We start from the raw sequence: 17484 nt of genomic DNA, 5'->3' as shown, positions 1-17484 counted from the left end.
AGAAAGATACTTTGTTGACCCTGAGATAGCATGCTCTTGTCCCCTAGGCCAGTTTAGGCAAACAGAGGTGGGGCCTCATGTCTGCTGTAAACAACCTTCTGCCTGGAGCCAGGATTTTGTTTTGTATTGACCCAAACCCCTAACACCACATATCTTCAAAATCTCCTTTCTCTCATGTCCATGAGGTAATATTCATGATTCATCGTCTCTTTGTGCACATCCATCACCACATTTTTAAGCCTTCTGATCCTAAGAAAAACAGAGCAAGGACCCTTACTCAGGCTTTTGTCTCCTCCTGGACATTGGCTTCACTTGCATTTTTAATCCTGTGTCCCAGTTTCTTGCTGGACAAGAGAGATCTCCAGACCCAGAGTCTATGACACTTGCTATCATCCTAACATATCTGCATTGCAAATAAAATCAGTAAAGATAATTTAAATGTTTCTTCATGAGGAAAATACATTTGTTTTAAGAAGAGAATCTATGCTATGGATGGCTCCCTTATTGAACTGTTAGTACTATGAAAAACATTTATGTTACTATTTTAAGATATATGTATTTTAATTTTTAGAGTATAGCTGTTAATATCAAGGATCCAAGAGGGGTGAAAATCATCAAAGAGGTACAGTATGCTTTATGGAAGGCATCTTGTCACTTGGGTTGTAATTGGGGATTTGAACATCAGAGTAAAAGTGTTTTAAAAATTTATTTCATTTGCAATCTCTAATTTTGCTATGAATGCCATTTGGGAATTTAACTTTACTTTTATCATAAGTAAAATATGCTTTATAATTTCCCATATGTTGTGTATAATGTTTCTCTACAGTGTGTAAGTGTTCAGTTAATATTAGCTACTATTGACTGAATCCCTACTCTGCATCAGATCTTAGGCTTGGGCACTTACAGTATATCTCCTCAAATCCTCAGAATTTTATTTGTAAATGAAGTATTAGGATCCTCATTTTCATGGGAGGGAAATGAGCCTCATGGGGCTCAAGTGTTGCTCCAAAGATCACATAGCTAGTAAAGGGAAGAGCTGGAATTTCAACCCAGGTCACATCACTGGAGAGCTCAAGCTTTTTCTAACCCTTATTCAGATGGCTAATATATCCAGACCTAATCTGAGCATCTTTTCTTGAGAGGCAAGATTGTGTGATGGTTTGGTGCACACCTTAGTGTTCCAGTGCTGAGATTCAATTCCTGCCTTCTCTACTTACTAGCTATGTGACTGCAGGTAGGTTACTTAAGTTTATTTTTTGATTGTTACTTAACATTTTTTTTTAAATGTTTGTTTGTTTATTTAGAGAGAATGAGCAGGGGAGGGGCAGAGAGAGAGGGTAAGAGAGAGAGAATCCCAAGTAGGCTTTATGCTCAGCATGGAGCCCGACATGGGGGCTCGATCTCACAGCCGTGAGATCATAACTTAAGCTGAAATCAAGAGCTGGAAGATTGACTGAGCCACCCAGGCGCCCCTTAGTTAACATCTTTATGCCCTTCATTCCTTACCAGTAAAATGGGGATAATAATAGTACCTGCGTCTGAAACTTGTTAGAATTGAGTTGATATGTGTAAAATATATAGAAGAGTGTTTGCCATAGTTAGTACTCATTAAGTATTAGCTATTATTGTTGTTCTTTTTTTTATTAAAAAAATTTTTTTTAATGTTTATTTTTGAGACAGAGAGAGACAGAGCATGAACGGGGGAGGGTCAGAGAGAGAGGGAGACACAGAATCTGAAACAGGCTCCAGACTCTGATCTGTCAGCACAGAGCCCGATGCAGAGCTCGAACTCACGGACCGTGAGATCATGACCTGAGCCAAAGTCGGATGCTTAACCGACTGAGACACCCAGGCGCCCCTATTATTGTTGTTCTTGATGCACATGAAATTGGATTCATCATGTGAGATAGAACTTGCTTGCTGTCTTTGTTAAAGTTTAAAATCTACCCTAGTGGATGTACTTGATTAGAGAACCAAATCCCCAAATTTGTTTCATATCAAAGCGTCAACTTTGACATCATTGCTCTGTTGGCTACTTTCCTTATCTATCTGGCTGATTGAAAGATAATTTCTTTTAATCATTTGGATTAGAATCAGTGACCATCCGCTTTGGATCTCATGGATCATTCCAACAAATTTAGAATTTTTGTTTACTAGATATATTTTGAACACAAGGCGTGGTAATTGTCCTGATCTTAGTGCCTTATTTCCACATATCTTTTCTACAGTATAACTTATGTTTTTTTTTTTTGTTTGTTTTGTTTTCTTTTTCAATTGAACCGTAGTTTGATTTTTCTAAATTTTTCTCCATTGTTGTTGCCCTGCTCTATTTTTTCTGCAATGGCCTACCCTCACTTTGAACCCAATTCCCATTGTCTGCATTCTCAGACCATTCTTTTTATTTTCTCTTCAGTGGTTAGTTGATTTTATTTAATTTTGTTTTAGGCAATTGTTCTTGCCTCAATTCTTCTTTCTGTCCTGTCTCTCAGTTTCATCTTTAGTGTTCATAGCTCCTGCTTCTTTGCTTCTATTTCAGGGCATTCTGATATTTTATCCTCAAAAGTCAAGGTTTCAGATTTGATTAAACCCATACTTTGCAATTTCATTAGAGCTTCTCAATGAGGCAGTATTTGGGTGGAGTTCATAACTCTTGATACTAAGACATAAATGTACATTTGAGTATTTTGGACCTGCTTGTGTAGTTCAGACCAAAGTAAATGAATCTCCAGGACTTGCTTCTAATTCTCCTTGGATCTTGCCAGTTTTCTACTATACTGTAACAACTTTAAATAAATTTCATCATGGGCTTGATTTCTCTTCATGTCTGATTGATAACAATAAAGTACATTTCAACTCATATTAAACTTAAATAGATTGTATGGGGACATTATTCATATCCATTGCTGGTTGTACCATTCATGTTATGTATCTTATTGCCTAGGGGAAAAATTATCTTTTGCTTAGTCTTTTTAATCTTTCTGGCATGGATGTCTCTTTTAGCTTAAGAGTAGTAAAACAACCTCTGTATACAGACCGTGGTGGCTATGATTGCTAACATAATGAGTTTAGTTTATAGAAATAGTTCCAAAGTAGCTTACAAACCAATCAGCTGGATACATGAGAGCTCCAAAAAATATGACTCCTTTGTACAAGGCTAACCAAAAACAGCTTGTGCAAAAAACAAAACTCTGCTTCGAAAATCTATGTAGAGCCTGGTATTTTCATGGCAATATGATTTGATAACTTTCTAATATGTCATTTATATTTCAAATAATTCTCTATGTTAGTCAATAGTCACAATATCCATATTGTGTGCACATATTATGGTCCATAGAGCAATGTCATGGATTTTATTTTCTTCCAACATTTTATTATGAAAAATTCAAACGTACAGAAAAGTTGAAAGAATAGAATAATGAACTTTCAATAACCCTATCCTACATGTAATAATTTTAATATTTTGCTATATTTGCATATTTACATATGTATACCTACCTGTGTGTGTGTGTGTGTGTGTGTGTGTGTGTGTGAACTATTTTAAAGTGGGAGATATCATGAAACTCGGCACTTAAATCTTTTAGAATACATTTCTTACCAGTAAGCACATTATTTGATATAACATTTAAAAAATTACTGTACTATTTCTGATCTCTAGTCTGTTCTTAAATTACATCTAATAAAGATAACTCAGAATTAGATACTCTATATTTCAAATGAATTTTAGTTCTTATTTACTCTGTGACTAGAGGGAAGAATTTTTTTTATCTCCTTTCAGAAAGAAAAAAGATAGTAGGTTCTGTAAGTCATACAAAATTGTGCTTGCTTTTTATTCTGGGCCAGATTCTAGAATAGATTTTTTCAATGATTTGTAAGCACTTAGATGAGGAAGAGGATATAATACCAGTAAAACTGGGAGCTAGTCTTCTTCTCTCCCTTTATTTCCTGGTAGATCATTGTATCAGGGAAATGCAGTAAACATTTGGTCTCTACTGAGGTAACTATCACATATAATACTTGTAGTTAGTGTGGAGATCAATTTCTCATGGCTCTGAGTTTTGCACTATTTTCTTAGAATACTTATGAATGATTAGCTAAAGCTGTAGGGAATAGATATAATCTTGAAATGGGTGAATATCCTAAAACAGAGAGAGAGAGAGAATATGGTCAATGACAGACCAGCTTGGAATCAATATCTAGTAAGTGGCTAGTACATATCTAAAATAAATATTTGTAAAATGGAGAAAGGAATAATTTCTGCCCTATAAACTTTTTTGGGGTATTTCTTAATAAATAAATATCAAAATGCATACATGTTGATTTCTTGGGTAATCATAAAAAAACTACTGTGCATCTTTATTAGTAGAAATATTTAGCTCTTAAACTCAACTTTTCTGTATTTTTCTTGTAATGTTGTAGAGCCAGACTACATGGTGCTCTGAGCACAGCTCTTTTTAGTTACCATTTTTTTTTCATGTTACCCAAGAAATAATACAAGTTCATGCAAAGACATTAATATTTTAGTATATCATATCCAATCTCTTTATGTCCTTGTATACTCATTTTTCCCGAAAACGTGAGATAATACCATGTATATTGTTTTTTAATCTGCTTTTTTTGGTTACTTGAAACATTTTTATACTTTTATATTAATGTAAATTACTCATTATATTTATTTCCTTCTGTTATTGAAATAGTGCATTTGTTTGTGGTCCATCTATATACTTTATGTAGATTGAGATGTGATTTAAGATTCCTTAGAAGTCTAAAAATACAAATACCTTACATAGTTAAAAAATTTTTTGTTGTGGTAAAATATATAGAGCATAAAAATTTCCATTTTAACCATTTTTAAGTACACAGTTCAGTGGCATTAATATATTCCTAATACTGTACAATCAGTACTGCTATCGTTTTTAAATGTTTTATTTATTTTGAGACAAAGAGATAGAGGGTGAGCAGGGGAGGGGAGGGGCAGAGAGAGTGAGGGAGACAGAGAATCCCAAGCAGGCTCTGCAACTGTCAGTACAGAGCCCGATGTGGGGCTTGAACTCACAAACCATGAGATTATGATCTGACCGGAAACCAAGAGTTGGATGCTTAACCGACTGAGCCACCCAGGTGGCCCACTACTATCTATTTCTAAAATGTTGCATCACTCCAGACAGAAACTGTATCCATTAAGCAATAATTCCACTTCACACTCACTCCAGCCCCTGATAATCTCTCATCTACTTTGTGTCTCTATGGGTTTGCCTATTGTGAGTATTTTATATAAGTGAAATTATACAATATTTGTATTTTTGTGTCTGATTAATGTCATTTAGCATAATATTAAAAAAATTTTTTTTAAACGTTTATTCGCCCCTGAGACAGAGAGAGACAGAGGATGAATGGGGGAGGGTCAGAGAGAGAGGGAGACACAGAATCTGAAACAGGCTCCAGGCTCTGAGCTGTCAGCACAGAGCCCAACGCGGGGCTTGAACTCACGGACCGCGAGATCATGACCTGAGCTGAAGTCGGACGCCCTTCCAACTGAGCCACCCAGGAGCCCATTTAGTATAATATTTTAAAGGTTTGTGTATGTTCTAGCATGTATCAGAACTTCATTCTCTTTTTATGAATGAGTAATATTCCACTTTATGGATGGATACATTTGTCTGCTGATGGACACTTGGATTATTTCCACCTTTTGGCTATTGCAAATAATACTGCTGCCTTGAACATTGGCATACAAGTATCTGTTTGGGTCCCTGATTTTAGTTCTTTTGAGTATATACCTAGGAGAGGCATTGCTGGGTCATATGGTAATTCTATGTTTAACTTCTTGGGGAACCCACACAGAGTTTTTAAAAATTAAATAATTCATTAAATGTCATTTGCATAAGGTGCTATATAGTGCGCCATGCAGAATATATGCAGCAAGAGATGACCAATGTAGAAGTCTAGATGTGTTTGATGTAGTTTGTTTTCTTTACAGCCCACAAGAGTGCCTTGTCAATAGTAAATAGAGGCTCAGAAGAATTTGTGGAATAAATTAAAGTGTACCATTTTGTTTTATTTAAAATAAACACTTGGCCTTCCTCCAAATCCCTAAGCAAGCAGTACTTGGTAGAATCATTAACAATAAATAAGTAAATGCATCTTTATTGGGACTCTCCCTGTATGGAGTTGCTTACAAACAGCTCAAATGTTAATTGGTACCTGAAATTTGGAAAGACACCTATATGGCTTGAGATTTGGAGTGCATACTTCAACCTTTCTATCTCTGTCCTATGTCTTAATATATTTATCATTTCTCTCCAGAGAAGTGTTTACCTGGCTCCTGGTGCCACTGTTTCAGGAGCTCTGGAGGATGACAGCTTATTTCCTTGAGATGTTTCCTGAGATCTCCTCCCTCCAAATTTTGTTAAATCTGACAATTCCATATATATATTCCAAACTCAGTGACACAGTAACATATAGGCATTCAGTTTATTTACATGTTTCCATCTAAAGTTGATGCTAATTCAGTCTTTTTAATCTAGAGCAGAGGTTTGTAGATAATGTGGGTCATAATCAGGTTTGTTTCTGTATGGTCCTTGGACTAAGAATCGATTTTACATTTTTAAAGATTGCTGAAGGAAAATAAAGAAGAGTATCTGACAGGGAATGTATGTGGCCTTCAAAGGCTGAAATATTTACTATTTGACCTTTTATGGAAAAAGTTTGCCCATCTTTTATCTAGAGTCTTACTCTATTACATTAGTTTGTATGCGTGGATATATTTAAGTCTATGTCACCATGGCAATTAAAAAAATTGTTGAATAGTTATTAGGCACTTGAATATGTTCAAGAATTACTGTAATGGGGGCACCTGGCTGGTGGAGTATGTGATTCTTGATCTTGGGATTGTAGGTTTGAGCCCCACGTTGGGTGTAGAGATTACTTAAAAATAAATTCTTTAAAAAAAAGGATTACTGTAATGAATTTCTCTGGGTGAAATAGTATAATTTTTGGATGACTTTAAAACATACCTTAAAAGATGTGTAGTCACAATTGAAATTTTGAAAATTTAAGGTTAAGGTTTACAGTGGTTCGTTGTCCTCTAATTCGGATTGCAGTGATCTGGGAATCAAAATCTGGGCCTTGTTTCTGACTTACTGATTCATTGAGCTATGGTTTAATATGCATATTTATATATATTATATATATGTATATATGTATATATTATATTAATATGAATATATATATTTATATGATTCATTAAATACATCTAGAACTCTTTGGAAAGGAAGCATCTGAAAAGTATGAAGACACTTCTGAATCATGTTTACATGTATTAGACACCTATATGTTCAGGTTGTAATGAGGAACAAATATTACATAGTGACCATGATGAATAGCAAAAAACATCATATTTAGTTTTTTATAAAGGGTTTAGAAGATGTTTTTCATATATTTTTATACATATATTTTACCTTTCCTACTGAAAGTTCTGAGAATATGTTGGGACCATGTACCTTGATATTTCTTACATTTAACATAAGCAGAATCCACTTAACGCCACGGTAGTTACCGAATATTTTAATGGCCATTGTTTTATTGGTAGTAATATCTCAAGTAGTTGACCAGAGCCTTTATGTTTATTTAATTCTACTTTGTAATTCTACTTTTCTTGTTGTTTTTCTGGACTATTACAAAGTGAAGATCAACTGTGTTTACTGAAATTAGAATTGTGTCATGTGGGGGCTTGTTGAAAGTCTGGAAGGTCCCTGAAGAAGTCTGACTCATCTTCACCTCTTTCCTCAGCTCGCAGCTGTTTGTGATGTGTTTGTGGAAAACTATGTCCCTGGCAAACTGTCTGCAATGGGCCTAGGATATGAAGATATAGACAAGATTGCTCCTCACATCATCTATTGTTCCATCACAGGTATCTGTACCCCACACCCTCCCCAGTGAGTAGACTTTTCAGTTATTGGGTTTCTTTATGTACGTAAGAAACCTCTTGCTAGTGTTGGCTTTCCTGAAGTGATTCCGTTCTCCCTTGCCCTCACCCCCAACTCATCGTTAAAGAACATTAACCTAAATGAAGATTTTCACGCTTTGATTGGCTGTTTGTATTTCTTCTTGTATTGTATGTCTGTAGTTTTTTTGCGCATTTTTCTACTGATATTCTACAAACATTTACGAAGTACTGTTATTAATTAATACATAGAAATATAGGTAAAATATTAGTTGGCTTTAAGATAGCACAGGGTCTCGGGGCGCCTGGGTGGCGCAGTCGGTTAAGCGTCCGACTTCAGCCAGGTCACGATCTCGCGGTCCGGGAGTTCGAGCCCCGCGTCAGGCTCTGGGCTGATGGCTCAGAGCCTGGAGCCTGTTTCCGATTCTGTGTCTCCCTCTCTCTCTGCCCCTCCCCCGTTCATGCTCTGTCTCTCTCTGTCCCAAAAATAAATAAACGTTGAAAAAAAAAATTAAAAAAAAAAAAGATAGCACAGGGTCTCGGGGCGCCTGGGTGGCTCAGTTGGTTGAGTGTCTGACTTCAGCTCAGGTCATGATCTCACACTCTGTGAGTTAGAGCCCCGTGTCGGGCTGTGTGCTGACAGCTCAGAGCCTGGAGCCTGCTTCAGATTCTGTGTCTCTCCCTCCCCTGTTCATGCTCTCTCTCTGTCTCAAAAAAAAAAAAAATAAAAACATTAAAAAAAAAAGATAGCACAGGATCCCAACATATCCCTTTAATATATTCAAAAGCGTTAAGCCAGGTGAAGGAAAAGAGTGCTTTATATATAGTCTCCCAGATTGTTGAGACGGTGAGCATTGTGTGTGTGTGTGTGTGTGTGTGTGTGTGTGTGTCTTTAGGTCGAAAAGAAAAAAGTCATTATATTAGTTAAGTTTTCTATTTTATAAGCAACTATGAATTAATTAGGGACGCAATATAGAGAGGTGGCTCTGAAAATTCCAAGTTACATTGATAGTTTTTGTCAGAAAACTTTCTTAATATTTTCAGTCTTTATTCATTCATCTTCTAAATATTTACTGCAGGCCTATGATCTGCCAGGCAGTATTCTAAGGTCCTGGGATGTAGCACTGAATAACACATATTTATACTTTCATTGAGGTTTACATTATAGGTTAGGGAGATAGATAGTAAATACAGAAACAAAAACATTCTTTTGTTTTTGTCTTTTATAATTGAACCCAGTAGTGATAAGGGCAAAAGAGAAATAAAGTAGGGCGAGGGGGATGAGGTGAGGAGGAGCTATTTTATGCTTGGAAGTAAGAGAAGTTTCCCTTGATAAGGTGACATTTGAGCAGAGACCTGGATGAAGTAAAGGAGTGAATCATGTAGATATTGGCAAAGATGGTTTCAGGAAAGAAAAACAGCAAGTGCAGGGGCACCTGGGTGGCTCAGTCGGTTGAGCGACTGACTTTGGCTCAGGTCATGATCTCACAGTTTGTGAGCTGTGCTGACAGCTCAGAGCCTGGAGCCTGCTTCAGATTCTGTGTCTCCCTCTCTCTCTCTGCCCCTCTGCCACTCATGCTCTGTCTCTCTCTGTCTCAGAAATAAATAAACATAAAAAAAATAAAAATAAAACAGCAAGTGCAAAGGACCTGAGGCAGGAATGTGCTGGGCATGTTTGAGGACCAGCAAGGCAGAGTGAGCCAAGAGGAATGTAATAGGAAGAAAATCAGGGAGATGTTGGTTAGCACGATCATGAAGAGTTCAGGGTGACTCTTACTGAAGGAGTTTGACTTTTATTTTGAATAAGTGTATAAGCCAATGGAGTGTTTTGAGCAGAAGAATGATATGATGTGACATTTTTTTTTTTTTAAGGATGAGTTTAGCTACCGTGTTGAGAGAAAGATTGTAGAAGACAAGGGTAGAAGTGGAAGAACAATTGTGAAGCTATTGAACTAGTCCAGCCTAGAGATGTTGGTGGCCTGAATTAGAGTAGTCATGGTAGAGGTAGTTGAAGAGTGATAGGATTAAAGATATCTGTTAGTCATAAAGTAATAACCAAAATACTTCTGTTTCTATGCATTCAGGTTACTTGGGATACAATAATACTTTGACTATGACATATTGCTTTAGTAAAAATAGTGCTTTTCATGGTATAGTTTTGTGGTGCTATTTTCATATAAATTAGGCTATAACTGCAATGTTTGACTGATATTATTTTAGAGAGGATGAAGGGCCCAATGATCATTAACTTCTCTACTGAATCAGCATGAGAGACAGGGTCTGTACATGGTAGATGACTCTTTGCCTCTAGACCTGAGTCTTTCTTAGATGTGCTATTTTATAGACCTGTAATCACACTTTTGTTTTTGTATCTGTATGACAATATTTATATGTTTCAGAGAGAGGGAAAGATTTTTCCCTAAAATATCACAGTCCAATGGAAATGTTGAAGTCTGAATTATTAAAATAGGTAAAATATTATCTTCTGAATTATCCTGTTATCATAAAAATGCTATGTAATTGGCAAATGCAAAATCTCATATGACAGTAAGTCTTTATTTCTCATTCTCATGAATTTGGGTTGGCTGCGATTTGGCTGATCTATGACTGGTTAGATTGGGCTCCAAGTTTTATGTTGGGCGCCTGGCCTGTTCTCCATGTCTCTTATACTCCTTGGATCAGTGGCTACCAAATGCATCTTCTCATAGTGAAAGGCAAGTGTACAGAGAACAAGCCCAACTTCACAAGCACATTTAAAGCATGTGCTCGCATCTGATTTGCTTACTTTACTTTGGTCAAGGAAAGTCATATGGCCAAAGGCCACTACCAATGTGTGGTCGAAATATATTCTACTCTATGTGGCAGGAACTACGGAGTCACATGGCAAGGTGTGGATTTCAAGAGGGGTAAAGTTTGGGAATAATAATGTATTTTATCATATCCCCCAGCCTAATAAAATGCTAATAATCCACATGGGGAGCCTCACAGTTCTCAAAGTTCCACATACTATAACTAAATGTTTAGAGCCAAGAGTTCTTCTGGGCCTTGGCTTGTGATTAGAGAATCTGTGTTTTCTTCCAGTTCTCAGATCCCGTCTTAACATTTTGGTGTGGCAAAGGGCCTTGGAGATAGACTATATAATTCAGAAATTCTCAGCTTTGGGGAGAAAGGGGATTTCATATTCTTTTCAGTGTTACAGATGGGGAAATAAAGAAGTGATGGGGAAAAGCATTTGTAGTCTGGAAAAATACCTTCCATAATTCTGTAATCCTTTACATCCCCATCTCCTGACAATCATTAGAATAACATCCATACAGTCCATTCTCCTTTATTTCCTGATAAGGAAACAGGTCCAGAACATCTAAGGGACCTCTTGTCATACAGATATTTAATGGCAGATGGGTTTAAAACTCAGGCCTCTTGACTGAATATTAAGTGCCCTATGCTTTCCAAACTTAGACATATATCATTGTTAAGTAATGACATGGACTTTGCGACCATAAGACACTGAACAGCTTGACTTGAGAATAACATATCCTTGCTCTTCTCTTTCATTTGTTGTTAATCATATTTTCAGTGGTGGAAGTCATGAGCAAGTTTGCTCATCAGGGAGTTTAAATTTCAACAGATTCTTTTGGAAGCAAAGGTCATTTATGAGTCATGAATTTGTGTATATAAAGTAAGGGCCATCTCTTTTTTAAAAGTTTGATATTCTTGGTAATCAGTGTTTGTTTTTGATATTTTTTAATAAGACTGATTAGATCAGTCTAAAGTTGCACATGTTATGATTGGGATCCTAGACTTTCCTGATGTTTCCCAGTGGCATTGCTGTTCTGTCAGTGCTGTCCAAGCCCAAATAGTCTGTTCTCACTCACATGTTGGCCTTATTGCTGATGAGAGTAATCTTAGAATGGTTGAGAGATTTACTTTAATGCACTCTGACAGTTGTGTGGTTGAGATTGCCTCAGAATGTGAAATCTGGTCTGCAGGACAAAAATGCTAGACTGATCACAGGGGAGGAAGGACCAGATTATTTTTGTTAGCGAGGTCCTCTTATCATTTCAGAGTGTGAACATTAGGGGGCAGTGTTTAAAAAGCTATAAGCCACTAGGAATTACTTTAAAAACAATTTTCTTTTTTAATCTTTATTTTTGAGAGAGAGAGAGAGACAGAGAGAGAGAGACAGAGAGACAGAGTGTGAGTGGGGGAGGGGCAGGGACAGAAGGAAGCACAGAATCCGAAACAGGCTTCAGGCTCTGAGCTGTCAGCACAAAGCCGGACGCGGGGCTGAAACTCACGCACTGCAAGATCTTGACCTGAGCCAAAGTCGAACACTTAACCACCTGAGCCACCCAGGTGCCCCAGGAATTACTTTTTGAGAAAACTAGTGTTTTCTTTGTACCAGTGGGTAGAGAAAAATCTCTTAAAGTACATATTTATATTTTTTAAGTTTTTTGTTTTAAGTGACCATTCTCTACTTCTGTATACTTGTAGAAGTAGAATACTTCCCTTAACACTTTAATTTTAATGTTTTTTTTTTTTTTAATTTGTTTCTGAAGGAGAGAGGGAGACAGAGCATGAGCGGGGGAGGAACAGAGAGAGAGGGAGACACAGAATCCGAAGCAGGCTCCAGGCTCTGAGATGTCAGCACAGAGCCTGATGTGGGGCTCAAACCCACAAACTGTGAGATCATGACCTGAGCCAAAATCAGACACTTAACCGGCTGAGCCACCCAGAGGCCCCATTAACACTTTAATTTTAGGTTGTACCTGTTTTCCTTTGCATCTTCTGAGCGTGTTATTAATTATAAAAATTTAGTATTAAAAATCCTCTCTACCACATTTTATTTTATTTTATTTTATTTTTTCAGAGCTAGGATTTATTTTATTTATTTATTTTTAATTATTTTTAATGTTTTATTTATTATTGAGAGAGAGAGTATGAGCTGGGGAGGGGCAGAGAGAGAGGGAGACACAGAATCCGAAGCAGGTTCCAGGCTCTGAGCTGTCAGTGAAGCCCAATGTGGGGCTCGAACTCATGAACTGCGAGATCATGACCTGAGCCGAAGTCAGACTCTTACCTGACTGAGCCACCCAGGCGCCCCTGTTTTATTTTATTTTTTTATTTTATTTATTTTTTAAATTTACATTCAAGTTAGTTAGCATATGGTGCAACAATGATTTCAAGAGTAGATTTCTTAATGTGCCTTACTCATTTAGCCCATCTCCCCCTTCCCACAACCCCTCTAGTAACCCTCTGTTTATTCTCTATATTTAAGAGTCTCTTATGTTTTGTCCCCCTCCCTGTTTTTTTTATTATTTTTGCTTCCCTTCCCTTATGTTTATCTGTTTTGTCTCTTAAAGTCCTCATATGAGTGAAGTCATATGATATTTGTCTTTCTCTGACTAATTTCGCTTAGCATAATACCCTCTTGTTCCATCCATGTAGTTGCAAATGGCAAGATTTCATTCTTTTTGATTGCTGAATAATACTCCATTGTATATATATACCACATCTTCTTTATCCATTTATCTATCAATGGACATTTGGGTTCTTTCCATACTTTGGCTATGGTTGATAGTGCTGCTACAAATATTGGGGTGCATGTGTCCCTTTGAAACAGCATACCTGTATCCCTTGGATAAATACCTAGTAGTGCAATTGCTGGGTCGTAGGGTAGTTCTATTTTTAGTTTTTTGAGGAACCTCCATACTGTTTTCCAGAGTGGCTGCACCCCCTTGCAGTCCCACCAACAATGCAAGAGATCCTCTTTCTCTGCATCCTCACCAACATCTGTTGTTGCCTGAGTTGTTAATGTTGGCCATTCTGACAGGTGTGAGGTGGTATCTCATTGTGGTTTTGATTTGTATTTCCCTGATGATGAGTGATGTGGAGCATTTTTTCATGTGTTGGTTGGCCATCTGGATGTCTTCTTTGGAGAAGTGTCTATTCATGTCTTTTGCCCATTTCTTCACTGGCTTATTTGTTTTTTGGGTGTTGAGTTTGATAAGTTCTTTATAGATTTTGGATACTAACCCTTTATCTGATGTGTCATTTGCAAATATCTTCTTCCATTCTGTCAGTTGCCTTTTAGTTTTGTTGATTTTTTCCTTCGCTGTGCAGTAGCTTTTTATTTTGATGAGGTCCCAATAGTTCATTTTTGCTTTTGTTTCCCTTGCCTCCAGAGATGTGTTGAGTAAGAAGTTGCTGTGGCCAAGGTCAAAGAGGTTTTTGCCTGCTTTCTCCTCGAGGATTTTGATGGCTTCCTGTCTTACATTGAGGTCTTTCATCCATTTGGAGCTTATTTTTGTATATGATGCGAGAAAGTGGTCCAGGTTCATTTTTCTGCATGTCGGTGTCCAGTTTTCCCAGCACCCCTTGCTGAAGAGACTGTCTTCATTCCATTGGATATTCTTTCCTGCTTTGTCAAAGATTAGTTGGCCATACCTCTCTACCACATTTTAAAATATTTACTTTTTTTATTATCAACTTCATTATTTTTTCTTCCTAGAAGGATAAACATTACATTATATTATTGACTAGACTAATTTTGTGGTAAGAACACTGTTTGCCCTTTAATAAATCATTATTATTATTATTATTATTTGGAAAGGGGTTTGCGAAGTACCCTTTTGATTTTTGTGAATTCCCCAATGGCATCTTCTTATTTTTTTCTTAAAAATTTTATTTTTAAGTAATCTCTATACCCATCATGGGGCTTTAACTCGCAACCCCAAGATCAAGAGTTGCAAGCTCTACTGACTGAGTTAGCCAGGCACCACCCCCCAACTCCCATGGCATTTTCTTAATCTCTGTCCTTGTATGGACAGATTACAGGATTTCTCTTGGGGATAGGTACTCAGGAGGGACCTCAGGACTCATGTCAAAGAGAATATTTTAGAGAATTAGACCCATTTTAAAAATTTAAATAGAAAAAGTCTGAGGGCTCTACTTAAGAGCTAAGAATAGTTAAGGCAGTTTTAAGGAAGAACCTGGTAGGCAGATTTGCCCTTTTAGATATAAAGACATGCAACCCATAATATTAGTACAAGGATAAAGAAATACATCAATGGAACAGAATAGAGAGCTCAGAAACATGTGGGCATATATATGGAAACATGTTTTTTTAGGGCTTATACTATAAATCATTAAAGAATAAACAATAATTGATGGTTGAACATTAATTATCCTTATGGGGAAAGATAAAAATTGAATAAACTTTAGTTTATTCTATATAATAAAATAATGTTCCAGGTCAATTTATGCCCTAAATATAAAAAACAAAACTTTAAAACTACAGAAAATAATATAGGAAAGCATCTCTATGACCTTAGGGCAGGGAAGAATTTTGTAGACAACATACGAAAAGTATAAACTACAAAGAAAAGATTGATAAACTTCACTACTTATTAAAATGAAAAACTTTTGTGCATCAGAAGCCACCATATAAAAGCAAGAAGATGAATCACAGACCCTTAGAAGGTAACGGACCAAAGATTAATAACCAGAATATATTAAAAATTCCTTAAAATCAAATAGAAAAAAGAAACAATTCAGCAGAAAAATAGGCAATCTCCAGAAAAGGAAACCTGACTGGCTATAAAAAGTTACTCAGGCTCAGTTGTTTTTGGACCAATGCAAATTAAAATGGAAATAATATTCCATTTCACACTGAAGAGATTGTAAGACATTTAAGAGTCTGACACTACTAAGTGTGGATAAAGCAAAGAAATCCATGAACATTGCTGGAGGACTGATATCCATGTTGGAAAATGATACCTGTGTTGGAGAGTAATTTGGCAAGCTCTTTGAGATTGTACATGAGTCTACCCTATGATCTCCAGTTTCACCTTTAGGCATGTCCCTATAGAAAGTCTTGAACATGTGCATGAGGGGACATGGAAAATGTTCACAGCAGCATTGTTTTTAATAGCCAAAAGGTGAAAATATGAGATGAAGTGTATTTCAATATGAAAATGGATAAATGTGTAATATAATGGGATACTATTAAGCAGTGGAGAGAATAAGCTAGAACAACATGAAATGAATTAGATGAATTTTCCAAACATAAAATTCAGTGAAGAAAGCAAGTTACAAAAACTGATATGCAGGATGATGCTATTTATGCAGAGTTAAAATAATAAAAATCATGTATATTTTTTAGTAATTCACTTAAATGTGGTTAAAATATAAAGACCTGCATGGTAGTGAGAAATACTAAATTTAAGAGAATGCTTACCCCTGGGGAGTGGAAAGGGAGGGATATGGGACATGGAAGGGACACAAGACACAAGACTTCAACTTGTTTGCCAAATAAGCATGTGTATTTGTTATATTATTCTTGTATACTCTTTTACATTTGACATAACAAAAGATCCAGAAATGCCCAAATAATTCCCTCCCTTACTTTCTTCTGTCTTCCTCCTCCCACTCCAATGCATATTGCTTTTAAAATATTTAATTTAAATTTGGAGAGGGAAGGAGGGAGGGAGGAAGGGAGGGAGGGAGAGAGAGAGAGAGAGAGAGAGTCTCAAGCAGACTCCACACCCAGCATGGAGCCAGATGTGGGGCTCGATCCCACAGCCCTGGGATTATAACCCAAGCTGAAATCAAGAGTTGGCTGCTCAACTGACTGAGCTACCCAGGCACCCCTCCAATGCATGTTTCTTGAGCTTCTGTATTGCCTGGCTGTGTTGAGTGTACAGGTTGAACAATGCAGACATGATTTCTGCCTTTTGAGAGCTTACAGCCTAGTGTTAGAGACATTTTATAAAGAAGTTAAAAAAATACTATGGCATGTATTAATAAATTGTGTTATTATGAAAGAATCAAATAAGGTACTATGACAGAGATTAATAGAGGAGGGGATGCATAGTGTAAATGGGATGGTCAGCAAAGGCTTTTCTGGGGAGTTATCATTTAGTAGACCTAAAATATGAGTAAGAGCCAGCCATTCAAGGATCAAGATGAAGAGCAATTCAGGCAGTGAGAACACCGTGCACAAAGGCCCTGAGGTAGGAAGGACCTAGATACCTTTAAAGGCCTAAGAGAATACCACTGTGACTGAAATACCAAAAACAACCAGGATGCTTGACAAGACACTATATAAGGGTGCAAGGGCCATGGCATACTGGGAAAGATTTAAGCAGTAGAGGGATACGATCCAAATTACATTAAAAACAATCTTTAAAATAAGTAGGAATCAAATACTGATTAAGTCATCAAAGAACTTCATTATAAATATTGAACACTGAATTGCACAACCATAAAAAAGGATGAGCTCTGCCATTTGTGATATCATGGATGGACCTTGAGTATTATGCTAAGTGAAATAAAATCAGAGAAAGACAAACACCATATGATTTCACTCATATGTGGAATCTAAAATACAAAACAAATGAATAAAGAAACAAAAGCAGAATTAGACCTGGAAATGCAGAGGACAAACTGATGGTTGCTGGGGGTGGGGAAAGGGTGGGCAAAATACGTGAAGGGGAGTGGGAGATACATACTTCCAGTTATGGAATGAGTAAGTCATGGGA

At 36.8% G+C, this 17484-nt stretch overlaps 1 protein-coding gene across 6 annotated transcripts in view; it reads left to right on the top strand.

Annotated features, from left to right (window-relative positions):
- Positions 1 to 17484, top strand: part of SUGCT (succinyl-CoA:glutarate-CoA transferase) — a 760970-nt gene that overhangs the window by 37906 nt on the left and 705580 nt on the right. For 4 of the 6 annotated variants that reach the window (XM_047849624.1, XM_047849629.1, XM_047849628.1 and 1 more), the window contains exons 5-6: positions 572 to 622; positions 7789 to 7909. The exons of 1 other annotated variant lie outside the window; for it this stretch is intronic. In XM_047849624.1, the coding sequence (XP_047705580.1) occupies positions 572 to 622; positions 7789 to 7909 (172 nt within the window). The remainder of the gene's footprint in view (positions 1 to 571; positions 623 to 7788; positions 7910 to 17484) is intronic. One more of the 6 variants, XM_047849625.1, reaches the window with a different exon arrangement.

This window comes from Prionailurus viverrinus, chromosome A2 (genome assembly GCF_022837055.1).
Source record: "Prionailurus viverrinus isolate Anna chromosome A2, UM_Priviv_1.0, whole genome shotgun sequence".
Taxonomy (NCBI): Eukaryota; Metazoa; Chordata; class Mammalia; order Carnivora; family Felidae; genus Prionailurus; species Prionailurus viverrinus.
This window is presented reverse-complemented; position numbering and strand designations above follow the sequence as displayed.